Raw genomic sequence first — 25,148 nt, 5'->3', positions numbered from 1 at the left:
TGGTAGATTTGAAAAGATGAAGAGAGTGTTACTGTGTTTTGGAATATTTGCCTAAACTTTGAAAGATATCTTTCAAAGGTTATCTTTATTACTTGCAGTAATACGATTCTTGGTTGTATAGGCAGCAGAGCTGGACTAGTAGTACATGTTCTTCCAAACAGATGACCCGTTATTGCTACTTTGATGTAATTGCAAGAAGTTATAAAATTTCAAGTTAAACTAAGCCTTCTTTATATTTCTAGGTTTGCCAGTTTAGATCATCAACATTTTCTGATGTAGAAGCTCATTTTAGAGCAGCCCATGAAAACACTAAGAACTTGCTATGTCCATTTTGCCTCAAAGTTAGTAAAATGGCAACCCCCTACATGAATCATTACATGAAGCATCAGGTGAGATTAAGCAGTTCTTATTTGTTCATGTTGTCTTAGTGAAAAGATATAGATCTATATCTATAGATCTATAGCTACATCTATATCTATCTATAACTTAGAACATTGGTTAGATATGTTCTGGACAGAAAGCAAAGTTGTTCTGAATGACACAATTTATAATTTATGCTGAATAACTTGTGAAACTTTCACTTATTTTCCTTGCTTGCTTTCTGGTGACACTGAGAATCATAAATAGTCAAAGTTCTGAAAGATAGCTAGAAATAGGAACCCCAAAGTGGAGGAAAAAACAGAAGATTCATGAAATATGTAGGTTAGATATTTTAGGACCTAAGGGTGGTGGGACTGGGGATGATTTTGAAGGTGCTTATCAAGAGCAGGAAAAAGAATAAGTTTGAATGGAGGAACATAAGATTAAGGACTCATAACCTTGTATTTTCCTCTTTCTCTTGAAATCTTCTTTGTACTTTCTAGCCCACTTTTTATTATGAGACGTGGTTGTCATCAGTGATCCAGAATTGACTTTTGTAGCAGCCAGTAACAAAGGAAACAGCAAGAACACTTATGACCAGATATGTGAACTATACCAGAGAACTATATTTAGGTTATAACTTACTTACTTTGTGACTTTTGCCAGTTCTGCTATATAATTTCTGGGATGCCAGTATTGATGCTTGCATCTTTCCTTTGAATTCTGATTTTATGCTTACTGATTCTTTTCCTCAATTAGAGCATCCTGTGGGCTGAAAACTTTGATGAAACAGTGGGCCTATTCTTGAGTGTTTGAAACAGCAGTAGTGCTTTTGCCAAAATCAGAAGTCAATGGATTTACTAAGTCTGGTCGTGTAATCAAGTTTTGCCTCCTCACTGATCAGCTCATTACATTTTCTTAGTATTGATTGCATTGTCTCGGCAAGTTCATTCAGTACTGGCACTAACGTGGCCCTTGATTGTAGTCATTGGATGATCATGAAATCAACTTGTAGTTGTTAATTGGAAAAAAAGTCATAAAAATAGAATTTCCAAACACATTCAGATTACCTGTGTTATGACTTGGATGGTATCAGTGTCTTTTTTTTTTTTTTTTTTGTATCCTGGTAGGCCATCTCACCCTTAAAAACCTTTGGCAAAATCTTTCTAGGGTTTCCACCAACAGTGTTCACTCAGATGTTAATAAGTGTTCCCCTCTTGTTTCTGGTGAAAGAAATTTAGTGAATGGCTGGATATACAAAATTCATAGGGGTGTTTTTTGTTTATTTTTAACAACAAGATTTTTCAGAGCTTTTAATATGCTGATACTGTAAATCTCTAAGCAAGGGACATACTATGTAATAGTCCTCAAACATTTTTAACCTTTGAGCCCTGTATTTGCACAATACCTAGTAACATTTCTTGAGGTATAGAGTTTGGGAAACACTATTCTTGGTGGTCTGTATTTCATTTTTTGGCCTTCAATTTTGAAAAGAAGAATGGAACATAAAGCAGTATCTCTGACTGTCTAATTATGGGTTTTTTAACATAATTCTTTCCCCTGTGCTTTACTAAGCTCCAGAGTGATATAGATGTAGATTTGAAGGGAGTGATAACATGCTTAGAAAGGTAAGAAAGACATAGTGAACCCACTTTGTGAGCTGTGTCTTATAATTGGTTTATCTGATCTGTAGTCATTCTTCATACCCTAAGTTGTATGCCTTAACTTGCTTTATGTATTGGACAGAGTTACCCAACAGGTCTGAGCTGCTCAAATATTGCACAATTTCAGAAGTGCCTGCTTGTATAACTGGCCCTTGGCTAAATCTTGGAAATTGAGTTCCTAAAATGTTCTCTATGTTATTAACTGATAAGAGTGTTTTACATGCCTGGAACCTTGAGCCATGTTGTACCAGTTAGTCAAGAAAATTCACACAAAAAAATACGGTTATGGTGACCACCTGCTTTTCTTGCAGTGGGAGGAGTCGTCTGAAAATTTGGTGGCTTACCTTCATAAAAAACCTAAGCTCTTAGACTCGAGAGCTTTCCCATCAAGCAACACTTTACACGTGTTGCTGCAGTTCATTGCTGAGGGATTATATACATGTTGCTGCAGTTCGTTGCTGAGGGATTATATACATGTTGCTGCAGTTCATTGCTGAGGGATTAAGTGTGTCCTCTGTGACTCCATTGGAATAGAGCTCTTAGAAGTTGGCGCCTGGTAATCCTCTAGAAGCTATCCAGTACACCGTTTTCCTTTATTAATCCTGCTCTGTACCCTTACACTGTAATAAAACATAGCTGTGAGTATAACACTAAGTCCTATCGATCCTTCTGCTGAATCATCACATCTGGGAGTAGTCTGAGGGACCACCGAGGTGCCACAGGTGCTGTCTTAGTCTGTTTGAGCTACTATAACATGCTATTATACCATTGACTGGGAAGCTTAAACAACAAGCACTTATTTCTCTCTGTTTTATAGAGGCTGTAAAGTCCAAGATCAGGGCACCAGCGGTTCAGTGTCTGATGAGGACCTGCTCCCTTGTTCATAGATGGCCATGTTCTCACTGTGTCTTCACATGGGGGAAGGGGTGGAGAGGGCTCTCTAGGGTCCCTTTTATAAGGACACTAATCCCATTTATGACAGCTCCACCATCATAATCTAATTACTTTCCAAAGGCTCCACCTCCCAATACTATTACATTGAAAATTAGGATTTCGCCATATGAATTGGGGGCGGAGGGGACACAAGCATTCAGTCCATTTCAAGTGCTGAATTTTTTTGTTAAGTTTGGAGTACCTAAAGAGTAAACAGTCAGCAGTGAAGAGGTAAGATTCTGTTGATAAGAAAGATCATCAGACTTCTCTGAAGGTATTTGCAGTTTGCATAATTATTCACAAAAGACTCAAAAACCTGAGCTGACCAATATTATAAGCTTATAATTGAGATGGCATTAGTGTAATTTTATATAAGAATTATTGACTCTATGGTTTATTTTATTCTTTTTGAAAACTTTGATTGCAACTTTTTCCTAAAAATAATATATTATTATGTCTTGAATGATTTTGGAGTTAGCAATGCTGTTTATACATTTTTTAACAAAGGACAAAAGACTCCACATGCATTAAATATCCTCATTAGCTCTTTAATAATAACAGTAAGCAGTTAACATGTAATAATCACTTACCATTTGACAGCCACTGGTGCTTTTACATGCATTATTTTGTTTAATCTTCACAGCCACCCTATGAGGCAGGTATATGATTGTTTCCATTTTATAGATGAGGAAACAAAGCTTTATAGAAAGTAATTTGCCCAGTGTCACATTCCCTAATAAATGGTGGAGCCCAAAATTGATTTATAGCCCAAGCTTCCACCGCAGACTCATACTCCACATTGACATTAGGTCTAAAGGCAGAAATTACAGATAGTTACCCTTGAAAATCCCTCAGATTGGCCAAGTGCAGTGGCTCATGCCTGTAATCCCAGCACTTTGGGAGGTCAAGGCAGGCGGATCACCTGAGGCCAGGAGTTTGAGACTAGCCTGGCCAACATGGTGAAAACCTGTCTCTACTAAAAATAAAAAAAAATAGCTGGGTGTGGTGGTACATGCCTGTAATCCCAGCTACTTGGGAGGCTGAGGGGGGAGAATCGCATGAACCCGGGAGGCAGAGGTTACAGTGAGCCAAGATCATTCCACTGCACTCCAGCCTGGGAGACAGAGCAAGACTCCATCTCAAAAGAAAAAAAATTCCTCATATCACCCAAAAACTATATAGTATGCATGTCAAGAAGTTCAACACTTAACTTTTTCTGTACCCATGGAACAAGTTACTGTTTCTTTGGTTAAACATTATTTTAAAAATGTATTAGTTGGGCACGGTGGCTCACGCCTGTAATCCCAGCTCTTTGGGAGGCCGAGGAGGGTGGATCACTTGAGGTTAGGAGTTCGAGACCAGCCTGGCCCCATCTCTAAAAATACAAAATTAGCCGGGTGTGGTGGCAGGCACCTGTAATCCCAGCTACCTGGGAGGCTGAGACAGGAGAACTGCTTGAACCCAGGAGACGGAGGTTGCAGTGAGCCGAGGTCACGCCATTGCACTCCAGCCTGGGCAACAAAAGCAAAACTGTATCTCAAAAAACAAAAAAAAGTGTCATCCGTGATCATTAGCACAATGCAAGCATACATACATAAAAGGGATATGCAGGACTCAAGTCCAATTAAGGGAATAGTTAATGTCTCCCATCTTGGGGCTCTGGACAAATAAATACTCATTGAATGAAATGGCAGACACTTTGAACTAGTTAAATTGTGCCTGCTGCTCGTTTGTACTGTCAGTCTCTTGCCTCACTTTATTTCTTTATTTAACAAATATTTGAGTGCCTAATAAATGCCAAGGACTGTTTTAGGTACTGGGGATATAGAAGCAAGCAAAGCAAGGTTTGTACTCACTGAAATAATGCATCATGGTAGAGAAGGGTGTGTGTGTGTGTGTGTGGTTGAATGTATATGTATGCCAGCTGATGGTAAGTACCATGGGAAGAAAATAGAGGTAGATAGGGAGTGCCAGGGCTCAGGTGAAGGAGTGGTTTCTGTTTTTTAAATGGTGTGGTCAAAGAGGGCTTCTCCAAAGGGAATAAAAGAGTAAGTCATGTGGCTTACTCATCTGGGAGAGAATGTTCCAGGTAGAGGGAATAATAGGTAGGCAGTGAGGTGAACATATACCTAGGATATTCAAGGAAGAGCAAGGAGGCCAGTGTGGCTGGAGCACAGGAAACAAGTGAGAGGAAAAGTAGTAGGAGATGAAGTTGTGGCAATAGAATGTAAGCCAGATCATTTGAGGACTTGTAAGCCAGAGTCGGGATTCTGGAGTGTTATGGAAAGCCATTTGGAGGGTTTAACCATGTGAAAGATCTGTAACATTTTAAGATCACTCTGACAGCTATGGGAAGAACAGACTGTAGAAGGAGAAAGGATGGAAATAGAAGATAGGAGGCTATTGCAAGAGTCCTCGTAAGTGGCTCAGACAAGTATAGTAGCAGTGATTGGAGGTGATGAGAAATTGAAAGATTATAAGTGTTTTTTTTATTAAGGTATCACTGACAGGTTTTATTAATTTGTTGAATGTGGGATGTAAGAGAAAGAGAAGAGTTAAGAGTGACCAAGTATTTTTTGTCCTGAGCAGCTGCAAGAATTTAGATCCCATATACTGAGATATTGGGAAGAGTAGGGAAGGAACAGATTTTGTGCCCTTCCCCACTCAGGATGAATGAGAGGAATCTAGAGTTCAACTTTTTGTCCATGTTGATTTGAAATACCTGTTAGACATCAAGAGATGTCAAGTAGGTGGTGGGTGGATGCTATTTAAAGCCATGAAACTGGATGAGGTATAGGTATAGGTAGAGAAAAAATTTGTGGGAACTGTACTCTGCGGGAACATTCTGTCCATCATCTTAATTTGCTGTCTGTTACTTGGCTGAGATTTTCTTCTTTCCCCTTCTCTCTTGAGCACCTACAGGTAAATCTTTGTGTTTACTGTACCTGTGGTATGATCCAGTACACCACACTTCTAAAATAGTCTGAAGATCAAACTAAAATAGTAATGCAAACACCTTATCTTTATATATTGCTTTGAACTTTGTAAAGAGCTTTTATTTAGCAAATGTCTTTTATGCACCAATAACTACTAGATACTTCATACATGTTACCTCATTTGGTTTTCCTAAAAGATTGTTTGTGTTTTATATGCAAATAATGATGAGCTGGTGGAGATACATCTTTAAAGAAAGCTTTCTTTTGTATTTGTATGTTGTTCTAAATTTATAATAAATATAAAATATATTTTAATTAATGAGAACATATGCATAAAGATTGCAGTTGTATAGTAGAAAGAACACTAACCAGCTATGGGCAAGTGCAAATTTCTCTTGGGTCCCATTTCCCATTGGTAAAATAATAATGGGACTAGGTTTGAGGAGGGATGTAGTCAAGCGTTTCTCAAACAATAGATTGGGATCTATTCTTATTTATGCCTCTGCAATCAGTATAGAACTTTTCCAATTTAAATCTAATTATATACTTTTTATGTTTGATCCTTATATGGTAACTAATGCTTTTGAAACTCAAATACTAACACAAGGAGTACTTTTAAATAATAGATCATTTTGAATTGTCTGTGGTGGGAGATGGTAAAATTCTGGTTGTAAATTTATTTAGATTTTAGAATAAAGAGCAATTTCAGCTCCTAGGATTTGTGGTTCGTGGTGGAAGTTATTATATCTAATATTTTCTGTAAACAGAAAAAAGGAGTTCATCGTTGCCCAAAATGCAGACTACAATTTTTGACCAGCAAGGAGAAAGCTGAACATAAGGCACAGCATCGTACATTTATAAAGCCTAAAGAACTAGAAGGATTGCCTCCTGGAACAAAAGTGAGTTTGTGAGGGAGTTTTTGGTGGTTTTTTGCACATTCTATTAATTTTTTTTTTTTATTATGGATAGAAGGAATAAGATCTAGTGTTAGAAAGCTCACTAGGGCAACTGTAGTTAACAATAATTTATTGTATATTTCAAAATAACTAAAAGAGTGGAATTGGAATGTTCCTAACACAAATAAATGATAAATACTTGAGGTGATGGATACCCCAGTTACCCTGATTTGATCATTACGTATTGTATGCTCGTATCAAAATATCACATGCACCCCAAAAGTGAGTTTTAAATATGCTGTATTTTTAACATTTTGTATGATAATAGAAACAAACTACTGCCTGGTTTATCTAGTGAATATAATATTAAAATTGACCTCTGATTGTTATTAAGACTTTAATTTTAGATTTTATCATTCTTATGCTTGTAAAGAAAAACTTCTAACCATTTTTTTTTTTTAGTTGATTGACGTGGTTTGTTGGAGGGGTATTTCTAGTGCAACTAGATTGTAGACTAAGTTGGCAGGTCGTTTCAATGTTCTGTAGGCTGTTTTTTGAGCTATTCCAGTTGTCAGTGTGTATATCTTTTTCAAAGTTGCTAGACTGTAAGATATTTAAGATCGGGAATTATATTTAATTTATCTTTGTGTCCCCAGCATCTGTCATAGTGCCTTAAATGCCGTAGGTTTGTTGAAGTTAGTATTACTAATCTACTCTCAGAGAAGCAAGTTTTGCTCCTGGATAGCATAGCATTGCTGTTTTTCATGAGCAAGCACACATCAGACTACAAATTTCTTTCTCCTTGTTTGCCTTATATATGTATGTTTTCTCTGACTTTTTTTTTTTTTTTTTTGAGACAGAGTCTCACTCTATCCCTCAGGCTGGAGTGCAGTGGCGCGATCTCAGCTTACTGCAGCCTCCGCCTCCCGGGTTCAAGTGATTCTCGTGCCTCAGTCTCCCAAGTAGTTGGGATTACAAGCATGCAGCATGATGTCAAGCTAATTGTTTGTATTTTTAATAGAGACCGGGTTTCACCAACATGGCCAGGCTAGTCTCAAACTCCTGGCCTCAAGTGATCTGCCCGCCTCGGCCTCCCAGAGTGTGGGGTTACAGGCATGAGCCACCACGCCTGGCCCTCTGACTTCTTTACATAAAGTTAGCTCTTGAATATTTTCTCCAGTGAATAGATAGATAATCCAAGGTGAGATAATCCCTAAACATTTGTATTTCACTTTGAGTACATACTTTTGAATGCGAGTATGTCTGCTATTTAAATTAACAAAAATAATATAAAACAATTATCTGAATATCTAGTGTAAGATAAACCATCTGGCATCCTTCCGTGCAATCCATTTGTTCCATGTTGGTATTAGACATGCAGAATATTAATGTAGGCAGTGCAATCCTCTCTCACATCTTCCCTTATTAATAAGATACCAATAGTAATGATAATATTGATAATAATGATACTATATGTCTTATAGCACTTTAGAATTAAGTGTTCAGTGTGTCTTTCCATACATTTTATTATTTAACCTATGCGGTGATCCAGTGAGGTAGACAAGGCAGGTATTATCCCCATATTAGAGAAGAAGAGGCTCAGAGAGGCTAAATTCCTTACTCAAGGTCATGTAGCTAGGAAGAGGTAGTACTAAGATTCTTAAACTCAGGTCTTTTGACTTCTACTCTAGTGCTTTCAAAACATGTATTTTCTTTTTGCAAGCTAACAAGTTCTGCTTCAGTGCTTTTCTATACCACATATATTTCATAGGACTTCATAGAAGCTGTTCTTCAAGTACGTGGGGGGGAGTGTAATCAAATGATTAAAGAGAATGTTAGTGGGTGACTGTTTTCTATTAGTAACCAATAGATACAAACATTTTCTTTTTCCAAATAGTAAATGATAAATTTTATGCTACCATTAAGGAAATTCTGAGCATTATTATAACCACCATGCTGTGTGATGAATTGATATAAGCTCCACCATAACCTTGGAAGCAGAAATCATGCCCCCGATCCCCCAGGAAGAGGTCACATTTACTAAAAATCTGTTTTATAGTTACCAGAGGGTAATGCAGGCCTTTCCAGAGTTATTATTTCAGGCCTCTATATTACATTTTGACCTCTCTATTTGTGAAAGCCTTTTAGTTAGTTGGGTTTTTTTGTTTGTTTGTTTGTTTTTGAGACAGGGGTCTCACTCTGTCACCCAGGTTGGAGTGTAGTGGTGCCATCTTAGCTCACTGCAACCTCTGCCTCCCAGGCTCAAGCGATCCTCCCACCTCAGCCTCCCAAGTAGCTGGGACCACAGGCGGATGTCACCATGCCCAGCTAATTTTGTTGCATTTTTGGTACAGATGAGTTGCCCAGGCTGGTCTCAAACTCCTGAGCTCAGGCAGTCCACCCACCTTGGCCTCCCAAAGTGCTGAGATTACAGGCATGAGCCACCACACCCAGACCTTTTTAATTCTATGGAAGCATAAAATAGCTATGGAATGTGCTCTTCTGATATTCGTCTAATTTGTACTAACTCCTAATTATTCGTTAATATCTGTTAACATACAACCGTTCTCAATATAAAACTAATATTACAACAGTAAGTAAATATCAAGGTAAATTTCATTTAATCAATATGACCATTTAGAATAAGTAGAAGGCTTATCTGATTGTAGTTTATACTTGCCATTTTCAAAATAATGATTTTAACTTTATATTGCAGTGGTTTTTTGGTAACAGTGTTATTGAGCTATAATTCATATATCACACAGTTCACCCATTTACAGTGTACACAGTTCAATGGTTTTTAGTATATTCAGATTTGGGCAAACATCACTACAATAAATTTTAAAACATTTTTATCACCCTCAAAAGAAACCCCATACCCTTTAGCATTCACTATTTCCCCTCCACTAGACCTGTGCAAATTTTAGTCTGCTTTTAGTGTCTATGGGTTTTCCTATTCTGGACATTTCATATAAATTGAATCATACAATATGTCATCTTTAGGGACTGGTTTCTTTTGCTTAGCATAATGTTTTGTAGGTTCATTGATATTGTACCATGTTTTAGTACTCCATTCTTTTTTGTGGCTGAGTAATACTCCACTGCATAGATATTCTACATTTTATCCTTTCATCTGTTGGTGGGCATATGGGTTTTTTCTTCTTTTTGGCTATAATGCTGCTGTAAAAATTCATGTACAAGTTTTTGTGTGAACGTATGTTTTCATTTCTCGTGGGTATATACCTCTGAGTAGAATGGCTGAGTCAAATGGTAACTCTTACCTTTAATATTTTGAGAAACTGCCAAACTGTTTTTCTTTTTTTGTTGTTTTGTTTTGTTTTGTTTTGTTTTGAGACGGAGTCTCGCTGTGTTGCCCAGGCTGGAGTGCAGTGGTGCGATCTTGGCACACTGCAACTTCCGCCTCCTGGGTTCAAGCAATTTTCCTGCCTCAGCCTCCTGAGTAGCTGGGATTACAGGTACCTGCCACCATGCCTGGCTAATTTTTTGTATTTTTAAAAGAAATGGGGTTTCACCATTTTGGCCAGGCTGGTCTCAAACTCCTGACCTCAAGTGATCCTCCCACCTCGGCCTCCCAAAGTTCAGGGAGTACAGGCCTAAGCCAGCACACCCGGCCGCCAAACTGTTTTTCATTGTAACTACACTGTTGTGCATTCCCACCAGCAATGTATGAGGGTTCTCATTTCTCTACGTCCTAGCCAATACTTATTATTGTCTGTTTATTATGGCCATTCTGGTTGGTGTGAAGGGGCATCTCATTTGGGATTTCATTTGCATTTCCCTGGTGACTAATGATGTGGACCATCTCTTTGTGTGCTTATTGGCCGTTTGTGTATCTTCTTTGAAGAAATGCCTATTCATCTATTTCATCTATTTGCTTGTGCTTTTGGTGTCATATATAAGAAACCATTGCCTAACTCATGCTCACAAGAATTTACTACTGTATTTTCTTCTAAGAGTTTTATAGTTTTACCTTTTAGAATTTGGTCTTTAATACATTTTGAGATAATTTTTGTATATAATATGAGGTAGGGGTTCAAATTCATTCTTTTGCACATGGATATCAGTTTTTTTAGCAGCATTCATCAAGACTATTTTTTGCCCCATTGGAAATGTTTTGGGACCCTTGTCAAAAACCAATTTACCGTAAATGTGATATTTACGGCTTACAATGATACTTTTAATACTAATGCGATGGTTACTTTTCTAAAAATATGTATTGGCTTTGTTTTTATAGGTTACTATTCGAGCTTCACTTGGACCTCACCAGTCAAAATTACCAACTGCACCTTCCGGTTGTGCTCCAGGCACTTCTTTTCTTCAGGTCACACCTCCGACATCTCAAAATACAACTGCTAAAAATCCTAGAAAATCTAATGCCGGTAGATCTAAGACAAGTAAGCCTCGTGCAACTACATCCACTGCAAGTAAAGCTAATACAAGTAAGCCAAGGAGACATATAGCTAAGTCCAAAGCAAAACCCTCTTACAAGCAAAAGCGACAGCGCAACAGAAAAAATAAAATGAGCCTTGCTTTGAAGAACTTAAGGTAATATCTTTTATTCCTGATATACAATACAAATTTAATCTTAAGTATATAATTTACCATATCACAGAACCCTCTTACACATTTACATGATAGTCACTTATCTGGCATAAAGACCAAGCAAATGAGAAAAAGGTACTTTTTACAACTGCTGAGCAGAACTTGAGTCATTGTGTTTATTCTCTAATTTTCATCTTTTACACTAATCTTATATTTTGTGCTTTTATCTTAAGATAGATTAATTGGGGCCGGGCGCGGTGGCTCACGCTTGTAATCCCAGCACTTTGGGAGGCCGAGGCGGGCGGATCACAAGGTCAGGAGATCGAGACCACGGAGAAACCCCGTCTCTACTAAAAAAAAAAAACACAAAAAATTAGCCGGGTGTGGTGGCGGGCGCCTGTAGTCCCAGCTACTCGGAGAGGCTGAGGCAGGAGAATGGCGTAAACCCGGGAGGCGGAGCTTGCAGTGAGCCGAGATTGCGCCACTGCACTCCAGCCTGGGCGACAGAGCGAGACTCCGTCTCAAAAAAAAAAAAAAAAAAAAAAAGATAGATTAATTGGTTTATTTGATCCCTTTTATTCCAGGGAAATGTTAACTGGTGTTAAATTTTTTACATTTACTCTAGCTTGTTTCAAAGCAAATCTTCAAATTATGAGTCTACTTAAAGATACCAATTTAAACATTTTGGCTTCAGTTAATAAAATGTTAATAAGATTTTCCCCTATTATTTTTGTTTTATAATGTATTTTTATCTTTTTTCTCCGTCTCCATAAGGTGTCGTTGGGGAATTCACAAGTGCATTGAATGTCATTCCAAAATAAAAGATTTTGCAAGCCACTTCTCTATATACATCCGCTGCAGTTTGTGCAAGTACAATACTAACTGTAACAAAGCCTTTGTAAATCATATGATGAGGTAAGTTAAACATGTAAACTGCCAATCAGAATTTCTATTTGGGCCATTTGTTTTTTGAAAACAGAATTATCCTATTGAAAGCAAGTTTGTCTCATCAAGGAACTAAAAGGATCTAGCAATAGGGAACTTCTAAGATGTTCCTTGTACTATTTTCCAGCATAGTAACTCATAAAATTACTGGGACAAAAACTCTGAGAACAATTAGACTAATGAAATTAAAATGAGTTTGTTAGGGAAGTTTGTTTTTCTATGGGACTTGTTTTTTCTTTTATGTCTTTCAAAAAGTGGTTATTTTTTAACATAAAATGTTAAGTGTTTTCAATATATTTATCAAATAAATATGATCAGCTCTTGCATTCCACATCTGTGGATTCAACCAACTGTATAAAAGTATTTTAAAAAATTATGTCTCTACTGAACATGTACAAACCTTTTTCCCATCATTATTCTCTAAACAATACAGTATAAAACTATGTAATAGCAGTTACATTGTATTAGGCATCATAGGTTCACAAATCTAGAGATGATTTAAAGTATACAGCAGGATATGTATAGTTTATATGCAAGTACTATGCCATTTTATATCAGAGACTTGAGTCTGTGCAGATTTGGATACCTGCAGGAGGTCCTAGAACCAATCCTCCATGGATACAGGGACCCCTGTATATGTAATTTCATGAGTGTTATCCTCTTCAAAGCGATCACTTTGAGAGGCTCCAGGCTTTTTAATGATGCTAAGAACATTATCCTGTCTCTGTCTCCCGCGTCTGTCTGTCCATTTGTCTTTATGATCATCCATCTTTGCATTCATTCAGTGAAACATAAGAGACTGTAGGAATATTCCAGTCATGATGCTACCGTTGCAATTCCTTTTCATGCATTGATTCAACTTAATTTGAGCACCTATGATCTACTCTACACAAGGGAAAGACTTCAGAGCCCCCCTTACTTTCATTTGAACCTCATTCATAGGGGCTTGCTTTATTCCTTCAGAATGGATTTTATTTTAAATAACCAAAAAGTGTCCAGATATAAATATAAGTTCATTATTCTAATTAAGATATTTCCATTTATTTTCAGTTAGAAATAAGATATAACTAGCCAGGCACAATGGCTCGTGCCTGTAATCCCAGCACTTTAAGAGGCCAAGGAGGGAGGATTGCTTGAGCCTAGGAGTTCAAGACCAGCCTGGGCAACATAGCAAGACCTCATTTCTATTTTTAAAAAAAGAAATAGGTATAACCAATAAAAGTGGTTTTCTTGCAGATTATAACAAGACTTCTATATTATTTTCTGTTCATAATCAGCTACCACTTTGAAGGATTCACTCACATTTTTTGATGGCTTCAGCACCTGGCTTGCAGGGTTTTTTTTTCTCTTTGGTGGTCAGCCTGACCTTATGATACCTTTACTTCTTCAGTGCTAGCACTTTACATCCCTTTCTGCTTTGTTGTATTCCCTTTCTTAACACCATCCCATTTTACCTCATTGTAGACAATACTTATTTTGAATTCTCATTACTCCATGACTTTCAGAGTCTTGACCCATTTTTCTAGTCCAGTAGTATCAATTCAATTTTGTAGCCAACCACGCCCTCAAGGTCTTCTGTTTCGAATGCTGCTTTGTTTCTGTCCTAAAATTCTTTATATCTTCAGGCATGCTTAGTCTTGCTATCTTTGCATCTTTCATCCTTTTTGGTGTATCCCTATGCTCAGTTCTAGACTACCACACCATACTTGATTCAATCAGCTCTGAATTCATCAAATCTTTAATTTGGTCCTGCCCTTTTAAAAATACCGCTTTGTTTTTGTTTTGTTTTGTTTTGTTTTGAGACGGAGTCTTGCTCTGTCATCCAGGCTGGAGTGCAGTGGCATGATCTCGGCTCACTGCAAGCTCCACCTCCTGGGTTCATGCCATTCTGCTGCCTCAGCCTCACCAGCAGCTGGGACTATAGGCACACGCCGCCACACCTGGCTAATTTTTTTTTTTTTTTTTGTATCTGTAGTAGAGATGGGGTTTCACCATGTTAGCCAGGATGGTCTTGATCTCCTGACCTCATGATCCGCCCGCCTGGGCCTCCCAAAGTTCTGGGATTACAGGTGTGAGCCACCATGCCCGGCCAAAAATAGGGCTTTGCTTTTTTCTACAACATCTGTCAGATTTTATTCTAGTCCCTCAGTTGTTAACCTTGCCTAATAATTACTCAGAGGTCATACTTTTTGTTTTTCTCAAGATTAACTTTTTCCTGTCTCAAGGTTTTTTTTCCTTCAGACATTAATCTCAAAAAACAGACATGTCCCATTTTTTTTAAGTTAACCCTGTTTGTCATCTCTTGCATTTCCTCCACACCCTTATTTCATTATTTTGGACCTTCAGTTCATCTCTTTCTCTCTACCACATTCATTGTGTCTGTAGATATTTTCAGGCATGTTTTTAGGATGAGGAAGATCTGCCCTTACTTTGCATGTTTTCTTGTTCTCCATTTACCATCAACATTTATAAAGAGTATTCTTTACTAGCCTGTTTGTCATTTTTTGACTCTTTGTGATTTGAGTGTCACCCCACCACCACCCCCCCCACCCACCTACATACAGCTAAAGCTTCTCCTTTAAAGGTTGTCAGTCATATCCTAACCACTAGATGTACTCATTATTTTTCATTCTTACTCCTCTATGACTTCTTCAGAGTATTTGATATTTTTGATCACTTACTTTTGGAACTCTTCTCAACTTCTGTTAAACTGTTACCACCGTTTTTCTTCTTTCCTTTTGGCTACTCCTCCTGTATATAATTATCTTTTCTCCCTTCAACTGTTCTTGTTCTCTTATAATCCCTTTCTTGGTACCTTAACCATTCTTGAGGTTTTATCTTTTACCTTTCAACAGTAAATCCTCTGATTTCAAAGCTGAGTTTCCCTGAGACCCAACTGTTTGTTTCTAACTAGGATTCAAACCACTTTTACTTCAATACCCTTTAAGCTCAGTCTGTTTCAGGGCATCATTTGCATAAACATGAAGCACCAGCTAGAAATAATTTACTATCCCAAGTTTCTGAAGCCCATGGAGTTCTCTTGATCTGCCACTATACATCCTAGCTTCCGGAGAGTCCACCTTTTGCAGTTTACCAGTTTGCCTCTTCCACTACTACAGTGGTTCTGCATCTGCACCCCAGTTTCTCTAAAGCAGACCCTAGCCAACCCTTCCCCCAGTACACTGCTGTGAGTAATGTTGTTCTCTTATTCTGTGCTAAACACTTGGCTGCCCTAGTGAGGCTTTAATTCTGCCACTAATTTATAGAGGATTAAACTGGAAAATATTTTTGGCATTACTTAAACCCATGTGTCATTCCGTCCTCCCTTCTCCGATTTTCCATAGGCTCACCAACTGTCTTGTAGAACCTTCAGCCCCATTCTATCCCCGAACATTCCCAATTGACCTAAAGTTACCTTCATAACATTTCCTAATTTCTAGTGAGCCCCTGTACTGTCATCACAAACACTGAGCTCTTACTCATCATTAACCTCATCTAGAACTGAAAGCTTCCGCTTCTACTCTTCTAAGGGCCTCGTAGGTCCCTTTGCTTTTCCCCTACTTGCAAGGGTACACTGTTTCCCTCATTGGTTCAGGCACTCCTACTCGGTGTGGGCTTTTGTCATAGGTTTGAGTTCTGTATGTTCAGAGGCTTCATTTTCTCAGAGGTTGAGTACCTTTATTCCCAGGCTATGCCAACTCTATTGTGAGAAGACAGGCCCTCAAAATTGATCTGTCTTCCCCAATGTATAGGCTCTTCATATTCAGTATTTAAGGTAGTTTTTTCTTATTCTTGATTATTCTCTGGAATGCCCCTCTCCTTCCTCTCATTTCACCCTCTGTGAAGTATCTGATCGGCACAGCCATTCATAGGAATCATTCCTTTCTTTGAGTTCCGTAACATTCTGCTCTTCTGCCTCACATGTGTCTCTATTATCTCTTTGAGAGAGAAGCTCTTTCTTTGTATTCACCATGGTGCCTATTCTGAGGATATTTTCTTGGAATTACAGCTAGCCAGAATCTTTATTTTCCCATGCATATATAGTAAGCTGGTGATGGTTACCTTGTGTCTGAGGGTAACTGTTGACCTGCTGTGTTGGGTCTGTCAGTGCAAGATAGGGCTAGTGCTTCTCAAACTAGCTTGCATAAGAATCAGCTGGAAAACTTGGGAAAACAGATTTCTGGGCCCCACTGCCAGAGATTAGTTCACTATGTTTGCAGTAAGGCCTGAAACTTTGTATTTTTAATAAGCTTCTAGGTGATGCTGATGATGCTGGTCCATGGACCACACTTTGAGTAATACTGTGCTAGGCTAATCCTGGCTAATTTTGCCTGGTTTTCGTTTTTTTTTTTTTTTTTGAGAGGGAGTCTCGCTCTGTCACCCAGGCTGGAGTGCAATGGCGCGATCTTGGCTCACTGCTAGCTCCGCCTCCTGGGTTCACGCCATTCTCCTGCCTCAGCCTCTCCGAGTAGCTGGGACTACAGGCGCCCGCCACCACTGCCTGGTTTTCTAACACAGGAAAGCTTTCATTATCATTTTAAAGGGAGGCATAAAAGCTATTAACATTGGCTGTGAAGCTAGATCAGTGGTTTTCTGATCTGTGTGTAGGAGAAGCATTGTTTTAATTCATGAGCTCTGCTTCTCTTAATTTGCTGTCTTTGAAAGTTCTCCTGGTAGTTGCAAAGGACTCTTTAAATGTTTCATGTTTATTGAATTAGGCAATGGCTTTTATCTCAAGTAGTGTTTACTTCCAGGATCATTCTGATTATCCCCCTCCCCAAACATATTAAGATTAAAATGTAATAAATAATTATTATTCTCCAGCCTGGGTGACAGAGCAAGACTCTGAAACAAAAAATAATTATTATTATAACAATTTCTATCATAGCAAAATACATTATCAAATATCTTTTAAATTGTTCTTACTCTTAATAATTAAAAAACTTTAATTTGATGCTGCATTTTTAACTCAAGCATTGTTTTTAGTAATGGTGAGGTACTGATCATCTAAGAAAACTCTCAGGAAAATATGTCATTAGAAAATATACAGGTAAAGTGGAATGTAAGTTAAAATTTTTGAATTAAAGAGAGATGTCTTCGTCCATTCAGGCTGCTACAACAAAATATAGACTGGGTAGCTTATAAACAACAGAAATTTATTTCTCACAGTTCTGGAGGCTGGAAAGTCCACGATCAAGGTGCCGGCAGATTCGGTGTCTGGGTGAGGGCCCATTCCTCATAGACAGCACCTTCTCACTGCGTCCTCACATGGTGGAAGGGGCACACTGGCTCTCTAGTATCTCTTTTATAAGTGCACTAATCTTATAAGGGCTCTGCCCTCATGACCTAATCACCTCCCAAAGGCCCCACCTCTTAATACCATCACTTTGGGGGTTAAGATTTTAACATATGAATTTTGGGGTGACACAAAAAATTCAGATTATAGCTATAACCAACAGACTTTTATTATTTAGATCATGATCTTTTATTCAAAACTAAGAAATTAAGCATTGGCTTGAAATGTGGTCATAAAATTAATAGGGTGTTATATAATAAAATTAATAAAATCTTGTTTGTCTCGTGTTTCTCCAGCTCTCATAGCAACCATCCAGGTAAACGGTTTTGTATTTTCAAGAAGCATTCAGGAACTCTCAGGTAATCATTGATTTTTTTTCTTTCAATTGAAATATTGCAGTAATTTTTTTAAACCTGATGTTGGAGTACCTACTTTGGAAATGATAGAGTTCTGTTTATTATGTCCTTGGACCAAAGTTGGAGGGATAGCCTATCATCTCTGACTAAACTCTGTAGTGCCAAGCATTAATATGAAACCTTCATGCATTTGCATTTGTAAAATAACAAAAATAAGGTTCTCCAACCATATCTGAATAGAAGTAAGTTTATGAAAATACCATAATACTTGAAATCAATATATAGCCTTCATAATTGTTAATGTTTTTAGAATTAAAGTATATAACTTGTTTACTGTACAGAAAAAAAGGATAAATTTTTTTTCTTTTTTTTCTTTTTTTATTAATTTTTTTTTTGCACACAAAAACATTTTCTAAACATACATACAAACAGATACATATCAAACATATTAGGAAGGTTGCACATGGGAAGATGGGGAATAGAAATGGGGGGTGGGAATTAAAGAAAATAAATGAGAGAGGGACTTTGTATGGATCAATGATAATAACTCAATCCTCTGTTTGACGAAGAAGGAGAAGGAAGAGGGAGAAAAAGAAAGAAAAATGGATAAATATTTCTAAAGGCATTGATAATTACCATTGGTTACACCACACACATTTAGCTCAGAATCAACTAAACATCTGTTTTTTTTACATGATTTTGATATCTTTTGACTCCATCTTCCTTTGTTAATTATTTTGCTCATGTTGACAGATGTTTGCCAGGCACACAGTACCTGGCACATAGTAGGCACTTGGTGAATATTTGTTGAATAAGTTAATGTATCTGTTGAAAATGAATTATGTGGATAATGTTGGACCAGCAGCTCATAGAGGAAATTTTTATTGTATTTTCAAAACATACTCATGTTAGGCCAGGTGCAGTGGCTCACACCTGTAATCCTAGCACTTTGGGAGGCTGAGGCGGGTGGATCACCTGAGGTCAGGAGTTCGAGATCAGCCTGGCGAACATGGCGAAACCCTGTCTCTACTAAAAATACCAAAATTAGCCGGGCATGGTGCCAGGCACCTGTAATCCCAGCTACTTGGGAGGCTGAGGCAGGAGAATCGCTTGAACCCGGAGGGCAGAGGTTGCAGTGAGCCGAGATTGCACCTCTTAACTCCAGCCTGTGCAAAAGAGCAAAGCTCCATCTAAAAAAAAAAAAAAAAATATGCTATTTTTAAAGCATTGAATTCGAGGAATTAGAAAAGAGTAAAATATATTAGGTGTTACCTTTACTTAAGAATGAAAAGAGATTTAATTCTAAAGATGAGACTTCGATTTGATTTTTACCACATTATGGTCAAGCTCAATTGTATGCTTGGTGTTTAAATTAACTGTATGATTTGAAAGATCTGAGGTGCTTTTTTTTCAACTTGAGTGGATCTCACATCTAAATAGAAAATTGGTCAAATTCTGTGTATGGGTCGGGTGCAGTGGCTCACACCTGTAATCCCAGCACTTTGGGAGGCCAAGGCGGGTGGATCACTTGAGGCCAGGAGTTCAGGACCAGCCTGGCCAACATGATGAAACCCTATCTCTACTAAAAATACAAAAATTCGCCGGGCGTGGTGGTGCATGCCTGTCATCCCAGCTACTCGGGAGGCTGAGGCACGAGAATTGCTTGAACCTGGAAGGCGGAGGTTGCAGTGAGCCAAGATTGCGCCACTATACCCCAGCATGGGCCACAGTGAGACTCAGTCTCAAAAAATTAAAAAAAAAAAATCTGTATGGACATAGCATTTTGTATTTCTATAAACAATTTTTTCATAATTACTATTTTGTTAAAATGAAATATTGTTTAGCTATTTATTGTGCACCTATCGTGTATTAACACAACGTAGGAAGTCCTATACAGATGACCGTGATGAAGAAGAAGGCTTGTACCAACCTTCAAGGAATGTACAATTTATTAAAGGGATATGGATATAAGGTGTGAACATAAATAACTACAGTAATTCAAAGAGGTTTCTAGTAAGTGCAGTGAGAGATACAGATTTCAAAGGGGAGAGAAGTTTCTACTTATAAGAAGAGGCACAAGGGCATTCTAGTTGGAAGAAATAACATGAATAAAAGTTCAGAAAGGAAAATGCAGAAACTATACACATTCTCCTGAATCACAGTGAATAACTAGGAGTAAAATTTGGATGAAGCACAAAGTTCATATGGCATAGTATTATATTAAGATCAAAGTTGGCCAGGCGCGGTGGCTCACGCCTGTAATCCCAGCACTTTGGGAGGCTGAGGTGGGTGGATCACCTGAGGTCAGGAATTCGAGACCAACCTGGCCAACATGGCAAAACCCCATCTCTACTAAAAATACAAAAAAAAAATTAGCCAGGCATGGTGGTGTGCGCCTGTAATCGCAGCTACTCGGAGGCTGAGGCAAGAGAATCACTTGAACCCGGGAGGTGGAGGTTACAGTGAGCCGAGATTGCGCCACTGCACTCCAGCCTGGGTGACAGAGTGGGACTCCATTCCAAAAATAAAAAAAGATCAGTCTGGGGAGATAGTTTTGAACTTAAATGCAGATTTTTGAATCCTTGAAAACAAGGCTAGGGAGTTTGGGCTTAATTTTCATTTGGAAGACATTGGGGAAGCCACTGATGTTTTGAGTAGAATCAAGGGTGCTGAAGGAAGATCACTTTGGAGGAGTATACAAGATGAGTTGTAGCTGCATGAGACACATAGGCTGGTTAAGGCTATTGTAGTGGTTAAGACTTACTTAATAATGCCCTGGGCTAAGGTGGTGGGGTGGTATCACATCATGTTTAAGAGCATGGGCTTAAGAATCAAAGGGCTCCATTTCCAACCTGATCCTGGCCTCGGTAGATTACTGAAACTAATTCTGTCCTCTTGAAAAAGGTAATAATTATAGCACCTATCTCTTTGGGTTGCCATAAGATTTAGATCAGACAGTAATGTCTAAAAACCCTCAGACTGGCATAGAGTAAGTACTCAATAAATCATTAACATCATAAAACGTTTGAAATACTGAATGTTTTACGTAAGAAGAAAGAGATAACTACAAATTTGAGCCTCAGTATTAGGGAAATGGCATCATAAGAGAGACTTTCCCCCTAAATTTCATGGGGAAAGCACATGATTCCAGTTTTATGAAGATAATTTTTGATGTGCAGGAGTTCTGGCTAGGTGTAAATCCACAACACGTTGTTAAAACTAGAGAAGTAGCCGGGCACGGTGGCTCACACCTATAATCCCAGCACTTTGGGAGGCCGAGGCGGGTGGATCACGAGGTCAGGAGATCGAGACCATCCTGGCTAACACGGTGAAACCCCATCTCTACTAAAAAATACAAAAAATTAGCCAGGCGTGGTGGCAGGCGCCTGTAGTCCCAGCTACTTGGGAGGCTGAGGCAGGAGAATGGCATGAACCCGGGAGGTGGAGCTTGCAGTGAGCCAAGATTGTGCCACTGCACTCCAGCCTGGGCGACAGAGCGAGACTCCATCTCAAAAAAAAAAAAAAAACCTAGAGAAGTCAGTCCAAGGTATGCCACTGGTTTCCTATAGAGGTGAAATATTTAAGTTTAAAGTATCTGATGAACTTCAAAAGTATATGTATGCTTTGTTAATAAACTGATAATGATAATTACAGGATTTTAAAACCTTCACATTTCTTTTCTAATTTTATCCTCATTTGACTAAGATACTAGATTGCAGAATCCACAGACTACCTTTTTTGTTTACTGTTATACCTACAATACCTAGTAGTACAGTGTGGGTGAAGAGGGTTCTCAGCAAATGTGTATTTATATATTTCAGTGAATGAATATTCCATCCTTGCTTTTTAAGTAGTAACTTGCACACATTAAGTTGTTAAGGGAGACTAGGCTTTGAGTCTCTTGATGCCTAGCTTTCAGCAACAAGTTGAGAGGTGACAATTTATAAAAAGCACTAAATGTTAGCGTAATTTGAATATGGCGATGCCATTTTCTTCTCCTTTTTTTTTTACATAGTCTCGCGGCTGGAGTGCAGTGGCACAAACTTGGCTCACTGCAACCTCCGCCTCCTGGGTTCAAGCAATTCTCCTGTCTCAGCCTCCTGAGTAGCTGAGAGTAGCTGGGGCTACAGACTCACGCCATGCCATGATGCTCGGCTAATTTTTGTATTTTTAGTAGAGATGAGGTTTCACCATATTAGTCAGGCTGGTCTCAAACTCCTGACCTCAGGTGATCCATCCACCTCTGCCTCCCAAAGTGCTGGGATTACAGGTGTGAGCCATCGCGCCCGGCCAGCGATGCCATTTTCTAGAGAACCATTTTAAATATATCAAGTTTATATAACAAAATTGGAAAATGACGGTTGTGGAGACTAAAATGTAAATCAAGTTAGTACATGGAAAAATAATTATTGAGCTCATATGGATTTCCATAAATGATAAGAATATTTCTTACTGTCTTCTTTTTTTTCATAGGGGCATTACTCTAGTGTGCCTTAAATGTGATTTCCTAGCTGATTCTTCTGGCTTAGACCGTATGGCTAAACACTTAAGTCAACGTAAAACTCATACTTGCCAAGTTATAATAGAGAATGGTACGTATATATAATTGTTTCTTTGATTCTCTGATACTTATTTCAGTATTTTTGATCGGACACCATATGGACCCATGTATTAAATTGATAGTCTCACTCTTCATATATGCTATTGTAAATGTAAAACTCTTGATTTCAGTTTCTGAAAGTACCTCAACTTCTGAACCCACTTCTGGGTAAGTTTAATTTTCCTTCAGTGCACTTTGCTTTGATGGACTGTAGCACTGTTGTATTTTTTAATGTATCATTAATATTAATATAAATGAAAAATATTAAAGTTTTTTTTTTTTTTTTTTTTAAAGCTGCTCATTGAAATAGATTCCTACTCCATGGAGTTCGTGCAACCTGGTGCAAGACAAGTTGGAAGTTCCTAAGTTCAAAGTTCTGAAGTATTTTCTCACACAAAGGCAGTTAAACAGCCAAGTTCATGACACTAGCTCTCATTATTCAGCTCTTTTCAGCTTTCAGATGCCACTACATTGTTATTCCACCTTATCTTTGTGTCAGGTTAACATATCTTAACATATTTTTTCTCCAGTTGGCTCTCTCCAAAAATACCTTCTGTTTTTCTCTGCTATACTTGACTTGCCTTCAGAATATTACATTCCAGATAATATGACTGTTCATCTTTTTCTGTCTGTTTTGTCTGCTTTCTTAATTTCTTATAAGTCTTACATGTTTAGGTCAGATAACCATTTTTTCTTCGTTCCTTGTTCATTACTGTTCTATTTTTCATATTTTTCAAATGAAGAAGCAACACATAAGTTTCAAAAAATATCCAGGGTACTCCTGGACAGTGTCACCTTTTGATGGACACAACTGATACCTGTTCTTTCTTTCCAAGAAATGTGAATTATTTGACTGTGAGACCTCCTCTAGTTTGTGGCCTTCAGAAATCAGATCTTGGGGAGAGTCCCTTCCTACCTGACTGACCTCCCATAAGGCTGATGCTGATTTGGCCAGAGATGACCTCAAGGCCCACTAAATAGAGCACAACTTCCCATTGGGGGCTTTGGCTTTTGATCTTAAGCTTATGGGTCGATTCTAACCAAGAAAAGTCCATGAGATCACTGCTTCAACGTCCAGGTTGACGTTTAACCATTTTGGCTGCTGCTCTTTAATTTTCCTCTAGCAGGCATGCAGTCCAAGGAATATCAAAATTCTGATTGTATGGGAACCAAGGTTAACTTTCTTGTTCTTAGATTAAGAAAATTTCTATTACAGTTCCCAAAGACACAGTTGTTCGTGTTATTTAAAGTTTTATCCAGTATTCTAGGAATTTTCAGCAATACTAATATTCTCATTTTTAAACATTTTTTACATTTTATTTTGTTTTATTTTGGTAGCTTGGTTTTATATTGTTTTTAGATCAGTGCTTCAACGTCCAGGTTGACGTTTAACCATTTTGGCTGCTGTTCTTTAATCTTCCTCTAGCAGGCATGCAGTCCAAGGAATATCAAAATTCTGGTTGTATTGGGAACCAAGGTTACTTTCTTGTTTTTGGAAAAACAAAATTTCTACAATTAGAGTTCCCAAAGTCAGTTATTCATGTTTTCATTTAAAGTTTTATCCAATATTCTAGGAATTTTCAGCAATACTGATATTCACTTTATTTTTTTTTTCTTTTTTTAAGACAGAGTCTTGCTCTGTCACCCAGGCTGGAGTGCAGTGGCACGATCTTGGCTCACTGCAAGCTCCACCTCCTGGGTTCACGCCATTCTCCTGCCTCAGTCTCCCGAGTACCTGGGATGACAGGCGCCTGTCACCACGCCCGGCTAATTTTTAATTTTTTGTAGAGACGGGGTTTCACCATGTTAGCCAGGATGGTCTCGATCTCCTGACCTCGTGATCCACCCGCCTCGGCCTCCCAAAGTGCTGGGATTATAGGTGTGAGCCACTGCGCCCGGCTGATATTCACATTTTTAAACATTTTTTTAAATTTTATTTTGGTAGCTTGGTTTTATATTGTTCTTAAATTTATTTTACTCTTTTTTTTTTTTCTGTCACTTGTTTGTCCCAGATTCATGAAATTTGCTGATGTCCATTTTATGTCTACTTTTGAACTCTTCTCTTTGTGTTTGTTTTGTTCTTATTACAAACTCCAAGACATTTCTTAGAATTGTCTACAGATTTCATGTAGCTACTTATTGGTAGCTTCTTAATTTCATACTTGTCCAGACCATTAGACATTATTACATGCTCTATCTTGGGCCTATCATTAACATTAGCTTAGGGATTCTGATTTCAAAGACATAAAGAATTGGCAAAACTCTTCTTACAGACCTTAAAACAAGTTTTAAAGTTACATTTCTATACATCTAATACATAATACCTTCTTAGCCATTAATGTAATTCCTCTGGATAAAGATAATATATTCAAAATATATTGGGACCAAAAAATGCACTTGTTTCTTGCTCATATATATATAGATGTATATTTTTTTTAATTTGTTGTTTGTTTATTTTGGTTACATTGAATACAGATTTGCTGAACCGTTTTGATGTTATTTTTTTAATAAAATTTGTATTGTTAAAGTGCCTTGGAAATTTCTAATAAATAACTTCATATAAAAGCTATCATATAACTATAGGAGCATTGCTTTGCTC

General features: G+C 38.0%; 1 protein-coding gene across 2 annotated transcripts in view; it reads left to right on the top strand.

Annotated features, from left to right (window-relative positions):
• ZNF280C (zinc finger protein 280C) overlaps positions 1-25,118 on the top strand; it is a 66,667-nt gene extending 41,549 nt beyond the window's left edge. Inside the window, exons 12-19 of one of the 2 annotated variants that reach the window (XM_032757606.2) lie at positions 243-389; positions 6,661-6,792; positions 11,045-11,355; positions 12,127-12,267; positions 17,890-17,952; positions 22,423-22,541; positions 22,681-22,717; positions 22,844-25,118. In XM_032757606.2, the coding sequence (XP_032613497.1) occupies positions 243-389; positions 6,661-6,792; positions 11,045-11,355; positions 12,127-12,267; positions 17,890-17,952; positions 22,423-22,541; positions 22,681-22,717; positions 22,844-22,859 (966 nt within the window). In that variant the 3' untranslated portion in view covers positions 22,860-25,118. The remainder of the gene's footprint in view (positions 1-242; positions 390-6,660; positions 6,793-11,044; positions 11,356-12,126; positions 12,268-17,889; positions 17,953-22,422; positions 22,542-22,680; positions 22,718-22,843) is intronic. The other variant, XM_032757607.2, reaches the window with a different exon arrangement.
• The last annotated feature ends 30 nt before the right edge of the window (positions 25,119-25,148 follow it).

The sequence above is a fragment of the Hylobates moloch genome, unplaced genomic scaffold (genome assembly GCF_009828535.3).
Source record: "Hylobates moloch isolate HMO894 unplaced genomic scaffold, HMol_V3 SCAFFOLD_7, whole genome shotgun sequence".
Lineage (NCBI taxonomy): Eukaryota > Metazoa > Chordata > Mammalia > Primates > Hylobatidae > Hylobates > Hylobates moloch.
This window is presented reverse-complemented; position numbering and strand designations above follow the sequence as displayed.